At 38.0% G+C, this 16,381-nt stretch overlaps 1 protein-coding gene across 1 annotated transcript in view; it reads right to left on the bottom strand.

The window, feature by feature from the left end:
- Positions 1 to 16,381, bottom strand: part of HSD3B7 (hydroxy-delta-5-steroid dehydrogenase, 3 beta- and steroid delta-isomerase 7) — a 121,927-nt gene that overhangs the window by 1,497 nt on the left and 104,049 nt on the right. Inside the window, 7 exon segments of the mRNA XM_053695294.1 lie at positions 1 to 1,885; positions 8,387 to 8,495; positions 8,497 to 8,550; positions 9,648 to 9,686; positions 9,688 to 9,748; positions 11,324 to 11,406; positions 11,408 to 11,433. The exon segment at positions 1 to 1,885 is cut by the window's left edge and continues 1,497 nt beyond it. Of these exon segments, the coding sequence (XP_053551269.1) occupies positions 1,464 to 1,885; positions 8,387 to 8,495; positions 8,497 to 8,550; positions 9,648 to 9,686; positions 9,688 to 9,748; positions 11,324 to 11,406; positions 11,408 to 11,433 (794 nt within the window). The 3' untranslated portion in view covers positions 1 to 1,463.

Below are 16,381 nucleotides of genomic sequence, written 5' to 3' on the forward strand. Positions count from 1 at the left end.
TTAAGCACTGCATTACTAAAGAAATGTCATTTAACACTGTCACTTTGTTAGCACAATTTACATGATTCTGCAAATCAAAAGCAGTTCAGAGATACACCCCTTGAAAAACCTGGTGGGAATCATGTTCCTGGTCTCCATTTGTTGCAGCCAGTTAGGGACCAATTTAAATAATGGTGTAGAATTATGCAGTGTCAGTACATTTTGATATATAATTGGGTAAGATTGAGGCCTCTCTTGAGTTGAGGGAATGGAAAAGGTATTTTAAAGAAAAAGCAGGCAAATAAATAAGGAATGTATATTGTAATACTGTTTAATGTTCCTTAAAGGGACACAGTATTCAAACATTTTTTTGTTATCCATATGAAACAGCCCCATTTAAAGATGCAGTCATAGTTTGTATCAGTTGTACTCTTCCTGTTATCGCGGATTGGCTTATATTTAATTCATACTAATTCTTAGTAAATATTAGCAGGAAGTATGTTTCAACCAATGAGTATTGACAGGAAGTACCTGTCAGCCAACAGGCATTATTAGGAGCAGTCTATGAGCCAATGGCCATTAACAGGACGTACATATCAGCCAATGAACATTAGCAGTAAGTGCCTACCAGCCAATGAACATTAGTAGGAACTAGGAAGTGCCTACCAGCCAATGAACATTAGCAGGAAGTACCTACCAGCCAATGAACATTAGTAGAAAGTACCTACCAGCCAATGAACATTAGTATGATATACCTACCAGCCAATGAACATTAGCAGGAAGTGCCTACCAGTCAATGAACATTTGCAGGAAGTGCCTACCAGCCAATGACCATAAGTATGATATACCTACCAGCCAATGAACATTAGCAGGAAGTGCCTACCAGCCAATAAACATTAGCAGGAAGTGCCTTCCAGCCAAGGAACATTAGCAGGAAGTGTCTACCAGCCAATAAACATTAGCAGGAAGTGCCTACCAGCCAATAAACATTAGCAGGAAGTGCCTACCAGTCAATAAACATTAGCAGGAAGTGCCTACCACCCAATATACATTAGCAGGAAGTGCCTACCAGCCAATGAACATTAGCAGGAAGTACACAATTGATACATCTGGAATAGTTTAAATTTAACAATCAACACATTTATATGCTGCTCATATGGATGAAAGAAATATTTAAGGTGCTGAGTCCCTTTAAGAAATCATTCAAGGGATTAGATTTTGAATGTAATGTTTCCTTTAGTCTTTTAATTCAGTAATACACAATATCCGGTCCATGGAGGCTGGGAATGCTTCGTCCTATCCACAGACTTGAGGAATCCCCCAGCCAAAGCATTAGACATTCCTGCTATTTTTTTTGTGTTCTTTGCCTTCTTCTGTCAACTCCAAGTAATAACTAACCGTGGCTCTCAGATAAGTGGCCTTGCTTCCTACACGCTTCAGTCCTAGAGGTCCCCCCATCCTCATTGTGAGATCTCCCACAGGTATCACCTCTCCTTGCCTGACTCTTCCAGTGTCTGCACCCAGGAGACTGTGCGCCTCTTGCACTCATCCCACTTATACAGTGGCTGATAACCAAAGTGTCTCTTGGCCTTGTCAGTCTGCACGGTGAATGTGGTGCTGGCCACAGAGAGCGTATATGGATTCAGGATAGGAGCGTAGGTGCAGAGTGGTCGGAGCAGCCATTGTAGGAAAGCATTGAGCAATGCAAACAGGTAAAGCAGGACGTAGGGCACCAACGGCCGAGAACCCACCATGCGAAACCCACAGGATGACAGGAACTCCATATTGAAATCCTCGTAGCTCTTATATGGAGAGTTGTCATAGCAGAAATACACTTGACCCCCAAGCTTGGATGGCTGATCCTGCAGACGAAGGGCAGCCAATACGTGCATCCATGCCACATTACCTGATAGGGAGAGAAGAGTCTGGGGATCAGTACATATCCAACAAGTCTGAAACATTTACAAAATGATGATATGATACTGTGTTCCAGCATATGACTAATGTGATAATATGGTGACTTACCAGTAAGTTATCCTATCAGTAAGGGATTAGATGTGTCAATAAATAAATATGTTAATAAGTGTCTAATTGTATTAATATGTGTGGATTATAGTTAGTGACTCTGTTAGTAAGTGACATTGTGGGGCATATTTATCAAAGTCTGGCGGACCTGATCCGACACTGCGGATCAGGTCCACCAGACCTCGCTGAATACACAAGAGCTGCTGGTGCAACGCTGCCCCCTGCAGACTCGCGGCCAATAGGCCGCCAGCAGGGGGTGTCAATCAACCCAATCGTACTTGATCGGGTGGAATTGCGGCGATGTCTGTCCGCCTGCTCAGAGCAGGTGGACAGGTTATGGAACAGCGGCCTTTGTGACCGCTGCTTCATAACTGCTGATTCTGGCGAGTCTGAAGACTCACCAGAAACACGGGGCATCAAGCTCCGTACGGAGCTTGTTAAATAGAGCCCTAAGTATCTATGTTTTATAGAAAGTGACTAGGTGTTTGTTAGTGACTAGGTGTTAGTGACTAGGTTTTAGTGACTAGGTGTTAGTGACTAGGTGTTAGTGACTAGGTGTTAGTGACTAGGTGTTAGTGACTAGGTGTTAGTGACTAGGTGTTAGTGACTAGGTTTTAGTGACTAGGTGTTAGTGACTAGGTGTTAGTGACTAGGTTTTAGTGACTAGGTGTTAGTGACTAGGTGTTAGTGACTAGGTTTTAGTGACTAGGACTTAGTGACTAGGTGTTAGTGACTAGGTGTTAGTGACTAGGTGTTAGTGACTAGGTTTTAGTGACTAGGTGTTAGTGTATAGGTGTTAGTGACTAGGCTTTAGTGACTAGGTGTTAGTGACTAGGTGTTAGTGACTAGGTGTTAGTGACTAGGTGTTAGTGACTAGGTATTAGTGTATAGGTTTTAGTGACTAGGTGTTAGTGACTAGGTGTTAGTGACTAGGTATTAGTGTATAGGTTTTAGTGACTAGGTATTAGTGTATAGGTTTTAGTGACTAGGTGTTAGTGACTAGGTTTTAGTGACTAGGTGTTAGTGACTAGGTGTTAGTGACTAGGTGTTAGTGACTAGGTTTTAGTGACTAGGTGTTAGTGACTAGGTGTTAGTGACTAGGTTTTAGTGACTAGGTATTAGTGTATAGGTGTTAGTGACTAGGTGTTAGTGACTAGGTGTTAGTGTATAGGTGTTAGTGACTAGGTGTTAGTGACTAGGTTTTAGTGACTAGGTATTAGTGTATAGGTGTTAGTGACTAGGTATTAGTGTATAGGTGTTAGTTACTAGGTGTTAGTTACTAGGTTTTAGTGACTAGGTGTTAGTGACTACGTTTTAGTGACTAGGTTTTAGTGACTAGGTTTTAGTGACTAGGTGTTAGTGACTAGGTGTTAGTGACTAGGTTTTAGTGACTAGGTGTTAGTGTATAGGTTTAAGTGACTAGGTGTTAGTGACTAGGTGTTAGTGACTAGGTTTTAGTGACTAGGTTTTAGTGACTAGGTGTTAGTGACTAGGTTTTAGTGACTAGATGTTAGTGTATAGGTTTTAGTGACTAGGTGTTAGTGACTAGGTTTTAGTGACTAGGTATTAGTGTATAGGTTTTAGTGACTAGGTTTTAGTGACTAGGTATTAGTGTATAGGTTTTAGTGACTAGGTGCTAGTGACTAGGTTTTAGTGACTAGGTGTTAGTGACTAGGTTTTAGTGACTAGGTATTAGTGTATAGGTGTTAGTGACTAGGTGCTAGTGACTAGGTTTTAGTGACTAGGTGTTAGTGTATAGGTTTTAGTGACTAGGTTTTAGTGACTAGGTGTTAGTGACTAGGTTTTAGTGACTAGATGTTGGTGACTAAGTTTTAGTGACTAGGTGTTAGTGTATAGGTTTTAGTGACTAGGTTTTAGTGACTAGGTGTTTGTTAGTGACTAGGTGTTAGTGTATAGGTTTTAGTGACTAGGTGTTAGTGACTAGGTGTTAGTGACTAGGCTTTAGTGTCTAGATGTTGGTGATTAGGTGTTAGTGACTAGGTGATAGTGACTAGGTTTTAGTGACAAGGTTTTAGTGACTAGGTGATAGTGACTAGGTGATAGTGACTAGGTTTTAGTGACTAGGTGATAGTGACTAGGTTTTAGTGACTAGGTGATAGTGACTAGGTGATAGTGACTAGGTGTTAGTGACTAAGTTTTAGTGACTAGGTTTTAGTGACTGTTAGTGACTAGGTTTTAGTGACTAGGTATTAGTGACTAGGTGTTAGTGACTAGGTTTTAGTGACTAGGTGTTAGTGACTAGGTTTTAGTGACTAGGTGTTAGTGACTAGGTTTTAGTGACTAGGTTTTAGTGACTAGGTTTTAGTGACTAGGTGATAGTGACTAGGTGATAGTGACTAGGTGATAGTGACTAGGTGTTAGTGTCTAGGTTTTAGTGACTAGTGTTAGTGACTAGGTGTCAGTGACTAAGTGTTAGTGACTAGGTGTTAGTGACTAGGTGTTAGTGACTAAGTATTAGGGACTAAGTTGTAGTGACTAGGTGTTAGTGACTAGGTGTTAGTGACTAAGTTTTAGTGACTAAGTTTTAGTGACTACGTGACAGTGACTGGGTTTTAGTGACTAGGTGTTAGTGACTAGGTGTTAATGACTAGGTTTTAGTGACTAGGTGTTAGTGACTAGGTTTTAGTGACTAGGTGTTAGTGACTAAGTTTTAGTGACTAGGTGACAGTGACTGGGTTTTAGTGACTAGATGTTAGTGACTAGGTGTTAATTACTAGGTTTTAGTGACTAGGTGTTAGTGACTAGGTTTTAGTGACTAGGTGTTAGTGACTAGGTAATAGTGAACAGGTTTAAGTGACTAGGTTTAAGTGACTAGGTTTTAGTGACTAGGTTTTAGTGACTAGGTGATAGTGACTAGGTTTAGTGACTAGGTGTTAGTGACTAGGTGATAGTGACTAGATGTTAGTGACTAGGTGTTAGTGACTATGTGTTAGTGACTAGGTGATAGTGACTAGGTGATAGTGACTAGGTGTTAGTGACTAGGTGATAGTGACTTGGTTTTAGTGACTAGGTTTTAGTGACTAGGTGATAGTGACTAGGTTTTAGTGACTAGGTTTTAGTGACTAGGTGTTAGTGACTAGGTGATAGTGACTAGGTTTAGTGACTAGGTGATAGTGACTAGGTTTTAGTGACTAGGTTTTAGTGACTAGGTTTTAGTGACTAGGGGTTAGTGACTAGGTGATAGTCACTAGGTGTCAGTGACTAGGTTTTAGTGACTAGGTGATAGTGACTAGGTTTTAGTGACTAGGTTTTAGTGACTAGGTTTTAGTGACTAGGTGATAGTGACTAGGTGATAGTGACTAGGTGTTAGTGACTAGGTGATAGTGACTAGGTGATAGTGACTAGGTTTTAGTGACTAGGTGTCAGGTGACTAGGTGATAGTGACTAGGTTTTAGTGACTAGGTTTTAGTGACTAGGTGTTTAGTGACTAGGTGATAGTGACTAGGTGTTAGTGACTAGGTGATAGTGACTAGGTGTTAGTGACTAGGTTTTAGTGACTAGGTGTTAGTGACTAGGTGATAGTGACTAGGTGATAGTGACTAGGTGTTAGTGACTAGGTGATAGTGACTAGGTGATAGTGACTAGGTGTTAGTGACTAGGTTTTAGTGACTAGGTGTTAGTGACTAGGTGTTAGTGACTAGGTGATAGTGACTAGATTTTAGTGACTAGGTGTTAGTGACTAGGTGTTTAGTGACTAGGTGATAGTGACTAGGTTTTAGTGCTAGGTGATAGTGACTAGGTGTTAGTGACTAGGTTTTAGTGACTAGGTTTTAGTGACTAGGGAGATAGTGAGTTAATCTGCTATTAGGTGACTAGGGGTATTATCAAGTGTTTAGTTTTGTTAGTAAGTGACTCGTTGTGCTATTAAAGGGATATAAAACCCCACATTTTTCTTTCCTGATTCAGATAGAACATACCATTTTAAACACTTTCCAATTTACTTAATTTATCTAATTTTCTGTTTTCTTGTTATCTTTTGGTGAAAATGCAGGAAGGTAAGTTTAGGAGTGAGCACTGTATGGCAGCAGTTTTTGTAACAATGTAATACAGTAGCAAGGAGCACTAGATGGCAGCACTATTTAATACCATGTAGTTCCCAGGCATGTGCACGCTACCTATCTAGATATCTCTTGAAGAAAGAATAACATGAGAACAAAACAAATTTGAGAATAGAAGTAAATTGTAACTTTTTTTTAATTTGTATACTCTATCTGCATCTTGAAAGAAAAATTTTGGTTTTCATGTCCCTTTAGTGGCTGGGTGGGTTAGTAAATAGATTTGTAAGAGGTGTTAATAAGTAACTAGATGTATTAGTAAGGGGCTATATGGGTTTAATAAGTAACTAGATGTATTAGTAAGGGGCTATATGGGTTAATAAGTAACTAGATGTATTAGTGGCTATGTGGGTTAATAAGTAACTAGATGTATTAGTGGCTATGTGGGTTAATAAGTAACTAGATGTATTAGTAAGGGGCTATATGGTTAATAAGTAACTAGATGTATTAGTAAGGGGCTATATGGGTTAATAAGTAACTAGATGTATTAGTAAGGGCTATATGGGTTAATAAGTAACTAGATGTATTAGTGGCTATATGGGTTAAATAAGTAAGCTAGATGTATTAGTGGCTATATGGGTTAATAAGTAACTAGATGTATTAGTGGCTATATGGGTTAATAAGTAACTAGATGTATTAGTGGCTATGTGGGTTAATAAGTAACTATATGTATTAGTAAGGGGCTATATGGGTTAATAAGTAACTAGATGTATTAGTAGGGTGCTATATGGGTTAATAAGTAACTAGATGTATTAGTAATGGGCTATATGGGTTAAATAAGTAACTAGATGTATTAGTAAGGGGCTATATGGGTTAATAAGTAACTAGATGTATTAGTAAAGGGGCTATATGGGTTAATAAGTAACTAGATGTATTAGTAAGGGGCTATAAGGGTTAATAAGTAACTAGATGTATTAGTAAGGGGCCTATATGGGTTAATAAGTAACTAGATGAATTAGTAAGGGGCTATATGGGTTAATAAGTAACTAGAAGTATTAGTGGCTATGTGGGCAAATAAGTGACTAAGGACTAAATTACAAGTGGTTGGGTTATTGCTACCGCAAGCTCGCTAACTTCAGCACTTTAATATTGCGAACAAGTTAAAATTGCGCACTGATAAAATAAAAAACAACTAACAACTATCACTTGTGCGGTTAACCGATCCTGTGTTGGACAAAGTGCACTCAATTTAATATTCCAATGGTCTTAACTTCATTTTCAAGAGAAAATGTTCTTTTTATTGTTAAAATAAGTATATATATATATATATATATATATAGTGTGTGTGTATGCTAATTGTTTTGTAAAATATATATCTATACTTATATATCAATATGAATATATACAGATATACAGTAGATATATACAGATATATATGTAAATAAAGATTAAAGAATACAAAGAAAAAAATTCTCCGATGTGAAGAACATTGGAATGTTAAATATTTACAGTAAATACACAGTAAAAACATATTAAATATTAAAAATGAATTAAAAAGGTTTTCTTGTGTTCAGGTATTTAAGTGGAAAGGGCTGCAAAGTATATATATATATATATTTATATATAAATATATATATGTATGTGTGTGTGTATGTATTATATGTGTATACTGTATATGTGTATATAAATATATATATGCACATATATGTATACAAAAATAAACATGTATATACAAATATATAGACAATATGTATATCCACCTATGCACATATTTATACATATAGGTATATATTATAGCCCTCTCCATTCAACACCTTGTCATATAGCCTTTAACCCTTATAAAATGTTTAATTAATATTTTTATGAATATTTTTATGATATAGTGTATATATGATTTAAACACTTTATATTATTGTATTTATGTTGTGTTTGGTGCACATTTATATTTAGCTCTAACTCTTTACACAGGTCTTCACTTGCGCTAACCTGATGAGCACAAATTTAGATTGCACTCAGCAGTATGTGTTTACTTTCAACTTGTATACGTGCACAAGTTTAGAGCGGTCGCAATACTACAAATATCATACTGTGCTATCGTTAGTGCGCACTTGTAATCTAGAGTGCATTAGTAGGTGGCAATCTGTGTTACTAATGATTAGAAATACGTATCAAATGATTTCAATAGAAAACCACCATTAAAGCCTATGAGGATACTGTAATTGTAAATAAATAATTTGATAAGGTTTTATTAAGGATTGTCGATTGACCCCTAGGTGTGTGAGTACTCTGCAGGTTAGTACTTTGCATGATGCTAAGTGGTTCTTAACTAAATATTCCCTTTGTGATAGGCAGATTAATTTCCGTACCCACGTAGACGCGTCCATGCTCAGTAGATGGAGCAATTGCTCTAAACACACGACGTCCCATCCTTAGCCCTTGCTGGTAAAACTGCTTCATGAGCTGGTGGCCCTCGCCCATATATACCCGTGGGGCGCAGTGCACATGTGTACAGTGTCTTCCCGTCCTTAGTCTGTAGAAGAATGGAAAAACAAAGCTGGAGACATATCATATAGAAAGAGTTTAGCATAGCCCACAGTCTTCTTGGTGTTTAGCAGGTAAATGTTCACCCATATAAATATGTTAGCACAGCACTAAAGTGTTTTGATAAGTGAAACTAACTATGCATTACTGTCTATGATAAGTAGCTTTACTGCAGTGACATCTTGTGACGAAAATGCATCATTACATATTGGTGTGTGGCAGAGCCACCTTGTGGTCAGTTAATGAACTGTATGTCTAACAAATTCACCAACACTGGAGGGGGAGGCAAATAGGAGTGTGATTACTTCAGTGTGAAAACAAGGTGTCCATACACCTAAACTGTGCAAGCAAATACAAGCTTAATTGTGTTTCTTACTTCCATTCATCCTTAGTTAACTATATTGCATCTGATATAATTCATTAATTTTCAATAAGACCAGCATTTAAATATACATTTCTTGTCATTTACATTTGGTAAAGACAAGCAGTGATTAGACAAAGGTGATGCTTATAAAAAGAAGTCAATCTAGAAGAGAGTGTTTTCTAAAAGAGCGACCATATGGCATTCATAAAACAGCTGCTTTACCTACTGTATTAAAGGGACACTGAACCCAAATGTTTTCTTTTGTGATTCAGATAGAGCATGCAATTTTAGGCAACTTTCTATATTACTCCTATTAGCAAATGTTTGTCATGCTCTCTTGGTATCTTTATTTGAAAAGCAAGAATGTAAGTTTAGATGCAGGCCCATTTTAGTGAACACCTGGGTTGTTCTTGCTGATTGGGGGATAAATTCATCCACAAATAAACAAGTATCTGTCCAAGGTTCTGGACTTTATTTTTCAAATAAAGATAACAAGAGAATGAAGAAAATTGATAATAGGAGTAAATTAGAAAGTTTGCTTAAAATTGCATGCTCTATCTGAATCACGAAAGAAAAAAAATTGGGTTCAGTGTCCCTTTAATATCTAATACTGCTGTGATTGAAGTATATAAATTATGCTTGGTTCAGACAGATTTGCTTTGTGCCTTTTCTCCCTCTGTAAGTGACAAACGGTTAACCCCAGGGGTCACTCAGTACTCTACCTTCCTTCCGTTGGCTTCCAGGATGAGTGACTCTGCCCTTGGACTTGCTCAGTGGGTATGGCTGATTGTGAAACACTGTGTATTCAGTGTCTTCGTTTCCTCTGAAAAAGAAGGGAAAAAGTGACTTGGACAAGTTTCAAGACAAATATTTCCTGCAGCTGAGAGGAAGTGAGTAACATCGTAAGAAAGCAGAGGTGTGCTGTAAAATTCACAGGTAATGTATGAAACCGAAAGAGTATATTGTACTCTTAATTAGAAAAGTGGAAAATCTTATATTCAGCCAAAACAGCGTCGTTTTGCGGCTCCTGCGCCTTTGTCAAGCTTATAACAAAGTGAAAAATCACACACATAACAGTATATTAACACCAATTAAAAATAGCCAATCCAAGGTTCATGAGGGAGGGGTCCAACCTCATATTTCAAGTCTTAAATTTAACCCTTTCACGTTCACAGGCCTATTTTAACCCAACACTAGGGACATGAGGGAAAGACCCAATAAAAACACTTTTGTAATTAGGAGTGCAGTATACTCTTTTGGGATAATACATTATAGGCCAGATTCCATCTAAGTTCGGCTTTTTACACGTGTTGGGTTAGCGTGCAAGCGGAAAACAGTCTACTTCTAATACAAGTTCTACCTCACTGGCACAAAAACCTTACTTCTAGCGGAGTTAGCATTTGAGTGGGAGTGTTAAATACCGCTCCACTTGTAATCTGACCCTATGTGTTTGGGGAGCCAGGTAAAACTCCCCTAGTAGCTAGCACCCTGCCTTTATATATATATATATATATATATATATATATATTCAAGGATTGATACAGCGCCTATATGTCCAATATACTGTTGGGGTATGTAAGGAATATAAAATAAATAAAAATAAATAAAATAATTTATTTTATTTATTTTTATTTATTTTATTTATTTTATATTCCTTACATACCCCAACAGTATATTGGACATATAGGCGCTGTATCAATCCTTGAATATACATTTACTCTTACTGTCTAGGGCTTCACATCCCTCCCAGTATTTGTTCTATATAGCTGCCACTATTTCCTATTCATTTTTTGACTAGCGCCTACTACAGAGTATCACTTGTGTCAACTCAGTCCGCTGAGGAGACACATTTTACTTACTCCTATATATATATATATATATATATATATATATATATATATATATATATATATATATATATATATATATATATATATATAAAATTTATTAGGAGTGCTAGTCTCACCTAAACAGTGTATGTAAAATTATGAGGGGAGACTTGGCAAGGGCACCCAGCCTGAGTGTGGCACTAGTGTGATCACAATATATGACATCCACAATGTGTGTGATAACGGTGGTAATGTGACTGGAGTACGACCATCCTGTCTGACACAATGTGACAGTTTTGTAGGACGCTCTTCTTCTGCATGACCTCACTTCATAAAGTGACTTTAAAGTCATCTACATAATGCAGCACTAACAATAGTAATGGGAATACATAATATATGTATGATTGCATATATGCAAGGAGTTAAATCATTGTGTCCAATTAAATTGTTATAACGTTAAAATATACTGTATCAGATATTAATACTAGACTTCTATGCTAACTGGCACATAATGACAGACCCATACAGAAGACAAAAAGAAGGTGTTAAGTAACTGCTGTCTGACATACCTATAAAAGGGATCGCCATGTAAGTTTGGCCCAACGACCTCCATACTGCTAGTGTAAACCAGATATTGTATCCCCTCCTCTTCAACATGCTCTCAGTACGTTCTCTGTGCCTGCAAAACAGAATCTTGATAAGAACCTACATTACATTTAAAGGGACCAAACACGCTGAAAAACCTTCTATCTTTTCCATATTTGTAGGTATTTGTCCAAAAATGTAATGAAAAACATACAAAATGCATGCAAGTAAGATTTTAGTTGGTTTGTGGGGTTAAGACATTTCTTTGTAGTTAAAATTATTTTTGCAGGTGGGAAGATTTACAATGCTGAGATTAAGTAAAGTTCTTGTCAGTTGATTGATTCAGGTGTTAGCCAAATAATACCAGAATCTTCACTTTTTGCTCTTGGCCAGTTTTGACTCCATTAAAGAAAAACTATTTTTATGTGATGCTGTTGGCTTGTAGCACTTGCACTAGCTACTATTTAAACTTTGAGCTGCTGTTATGCTGTCTTGAAGTTGTTCCCCCCACAGGAAATTTCAGTAAATTGCAGACAAGTAGTCCCCCCCTTAATGAATATTGGACAAGTTAAAGTAATTTTTATATGTTACTTTATTATATATATATATATATATATATATATATATATATATATATATATATATATATATATATATATATATATACTATTTATAACTTCCAGGACAGTGTGCACTCCAGAAGATGAAATATAAGCAGCCCAGGGTGCAGCAAAATAATAAGATAACTCCGGAAAAAAGCGCACTCCACAGGTCTTATATGCAGTAAAAGGTCACTTTTATTGTGAACGTTTTCGGTTTCAGAGAAACCGTCCTCAGACTAACAGTGAGACCTTGTCTCCCCCGGAGTTATATATAATAAAAATGATGAAGGGTGTATTCCTCGAAACGTCACTAAATAAATGCAGTATTTGTCAAGACCAGTGAGTGCTGTTTCCTGCTTGCTATATCTATATCTAATAAAATGTAATTAAATAAAAACTAAAATATTTGATTGCTATGCACATATTCTTCATTTCATTGGCCTCCCAGGTGTGTTCAGCTAGTCCCCAGAAGTGCATTCCAGGGGGCCTAGTTATCAAGCCGTCAACCCTCAAATACGCTGGAATTCTGCAGCGTATTGTGGCGAGGCTGATTCGCCTTAGATATCAAAGGCTAGAGACCGGCAAAAGTAGAATTTTGTGACGTAAACTTCGATCCACCGGACTCAGTCCCGACACAGATCGATTCTTACGTCACTCCAGATGTTCCGCACACAAGTTCGCACAATCTGACTACTTTTGCTAGTTATCAAAAAACTAGCAGGTACGCTCAGCACTTTTCCCGGGCCCCAGCGTACCTGGTTTTCAAACCGCCACCCTGGAGGCTGCGGATCCCATAGGAATCAATGGGAGTCTGACCATAAGCGAAAGTACAAGTTCGCTGCTGCCAACATCCCATTGATTCCTATGGGAACTGTCTACACCTAACAACCTAACATGTACCCCCCGAGTCTAAACACCACTAATCTGTCCCCCCCCCCTACACCGCCGCAACTAAATAAAGTTATTACCCCCTAAACCCGCCGCTTCCCGGAGCCCACCGCAACCTATATTAAATTTATTAACCACCCGAATCTGCCCCCCCTACACCGTCGCCACATATAATACATTTATTAACCCCTATCCTGCCCCCCACTACACCGCCGCCACTATAATAAAAATTATTAACCCCCTAAACCTAAAGTCTAACACTAACCCTAATACCCCCCTAACTTAAATATTAATTAAATAAATCTAAATAATATTTCTATTATGAACTAAATTAATCCTACCTTAAAACTAAATACTTACCTTTAAAATAAACCCTAATATAGATACAACATAAATAATAATTATATTGTAGCTATCTTACGGCTAGATTTAGAGTTTTGTCAGGTAACGACCCAAAAAGCTAACGCCCGGCTTTTTTTCTGGCCGCACCATAAAAATAACTCTGGTATTGAGAGTCCACATAAAGCTGCGTTAGGCTCCAAAAAAGGAGCGTAGAGCATATTTCACGCAGCTTCAACTCTCGATACCCAGAGTTGCTTACGCAAGCGGCCAGCCTCAAAAATGTGCTTGTGCACGATTCCCCCATAGAAAACAATGGGGCTGTTTGAGCTGAAAAAAAACCCTAACACCTGCAAAAAAGACGCGTTCAGCTCCTAACGCAGCCCCATTGTTTGCTATGCGAAACACCTTCCTACGTCTGCACCTAACACTCTAACATGTACCCCGAGTCTAAACACCCCTAACCTTACACTTATTAACCCCTAATCTGCTGCCCCCGCTATCGCTGACCCCTGCATATTATTATTAACCCCTAATCTTCCGCTCCCGTAAAACCGCCGCTACTTAAATTATCCCTATGTACCCCCTAATCTGCTGCCATAACATCGCCGACCCCCTATATTATATTTATTAACCCCCTAATCTGCCCCCCCACAACGTCGCCTCCACCTGCCTACACTTATTAACCCCTAATCTGCCGACCGGGACCTGAGCGCTACTATAATAAAGTTATTAACCCCTAATCCGCCTCACTAACCCTATAATAAAAAGTATTAACCCCTAATCTGCCCTCCCTAACATCGCCGACACCTAACTTCAATTATTAACCCCTAATCTGCCGACTGGAGCTCACCCGCTATTCTAATAAATGTATTAACCCCTAAAGCTAAGTCTAACCCTAACACTAACACCCCCCTAAATTAAATATAATTTTAATCTAACGAAATTAATTAACTCTTATTAAATACATTATTCCTATTTAAATATAAATACTTACCTGTAAAATAAATCCTAATATAGCTACAATATAAATTATAATTATATTATAGCTATTTTAGATTAATATTTATTTTACAGGTAACTTTTGTATTTATTTTAACCAGGTACAATAGCTATTAAATAGTTTAAGAACTATTTAATAGCTAAAATAGTTAAATTATTACAAAAATTACCTGTAAATAAATCCTAACCTAAGTTACAATTAAACCTAACACTACACTATCAATAAATTAATTAAATAAAATACCTATAATTATCTACAATTAAACCTAACACTACACTATCAATAAATAACTTAAATACAATACCCTACCAAATAACTACAATGAAATAAACTATCTAAAATACAAAAATAAAAAAGAACTAAGTTACAAAAACTAAAAAAATATTTACAAACATAAGAAAAATATTACAACAATTTTTAACTAATTACACCTACTCTAAGCCCCCTAATAAAATAACAAAGCCCCCAAAATAAAAAATGCCCTACCCTATTCTAAATTACTAAAGTTCAAAGCTCTTTTACCTTACCAGCCCCTGAACAGGGCCCTTTGCGGGGCATGCCCCAAGAAGTTCAGCTCTTTTGCCTGTAAAAAAAAACATACAATACACCCACCCCCAACATTACAACCCACCACCCACATACCCCTAATCTAACCCAAACCCCCCTTAAATAAACCTAACACTAAGCCCCCTGAAGATCATCCTACCTTGTCTTCACCTCACCCCGGGTATCACACCTGATCCGTCCTGGCTCCGATATCTTCATCCAACCCAAGCCGGGGGCTAGACATCCACTGAAGAAGTCCAGAAGAGGGTCCAAAGTCCTTCATCCTATCCGGGAAGAAGAGTAGATCCGGGACCGGCAACCATCATCTTCCAAGCGGCATCCGATGAGGACCCGGCTCCATCCTGAAGACCTCCACCCGCGGACCCATCTTCATCCGTCGACGTCCAACTGAAGAATGACGGTTCCTTTAAGGGACGTCATCCAAGATGGCGTCCCTCGAATTCCGATTGGCTGATAGGATTCTATCAGCCAATCGGAATTAAGGTAGTATATTCTGATTGGCTGATGGACATCAGCCAATCAGAATCAAGTTCAATCGATTGGCTGATCCAATCAGCCAATCAGATTGAGCTTGCATTCTATTGGCTGATTGGAACAGCCAATAGAATGCGAGCTCAATCTAATTGGCTGATTGGATCAGCCAATCGGATTGAACTTGATTCTGATTGGCTGATTCCATCAGCCAATCAGAATATTCCTACCTTAATTCCGATTGGCTGATGAATCCTATCAGCCAATCAGAATTCGAGGGGACGCCATCTTGGATGACGTCCCCTTAAAGGAACCGTCATTCTTCAGTTGACGTCGACGGATGAAGATGGGTCCACGGTGGAGGTCTTCAGGATGGAGCCGGTCCCTCATCGGATGAAGATAGAAGATGCCGCCTTGGAAGATGATGGTTGGCCGGTCCGGAACTACTCTATCTTCCCGGATAGGATGAAGACCTTTGGACCCTCTTCTGGACTTCTTCAGTGGATGTCTAGCCCCCGCTTGGGTTGGATGAAGATATCGGAGCCAGGACGGATCGTGTGTGATACCCGGTTGCGGTGAAGACAAGGTAGGATGATCTTCAGGGGCTTAGTGTTAGGTTTATTTAAGGGGGGTTTTGGGTTAGATTAGGGGTATGTGGGTGGGTGGGTTTGTAATGTTGGGGGGGGTATTGTATGTTTTTTTTTACAGGCAAAGAAGCTGAACTTCTTGGGGCATGCCCCGCAAAGGGCCCTGTTCAGGGCTGGTAAGGTAAAAGAGCTTTGAACTTTAGTAATATAGAATAGGGTAGGGCATTTTTTATTTTGGGGGGCTTTGTTATTTTATTAGGGGGCTTAGAGTAGGTCTAATTAGTTTAAAATTGTTGTAATATTTTTCTTATGTTTGTAAATATTTTTTTATTTTTTGTAACTTAGTTCTTTTTTATTTTTTGTACTTTAGTTAGTTTATTTCATTGTAGTTATTTGTAGGTATTGTATTTAATTTATTTATTGATAGTGTAGTGTTAGGTTTAATTGTAGGTAATTGTAGGTATTTTATTTAATTAATTTATTGATAGTGTAGTGTTAGGTTTAATTGTAACTTAGGTTAGGATTTATTTTACAGGTAAATTTGTAACTATTTTAACTATTTTAGCTATTAAATAGTGTTTAACT

Source organism: Bombina bombina, chromosome 11 (assembly GCF_027579735.1).
Source record: "Bombina bombina isolate aBomBom1 chromosome 11, aBomBom1.pri, whole genome shotgun sequence".
Lineage (NCBI taxonomy): Eukaryota > Metazoa > Chordata > Amphibia > Anura > Bombinatoridae > Bombina > Bombina bombina.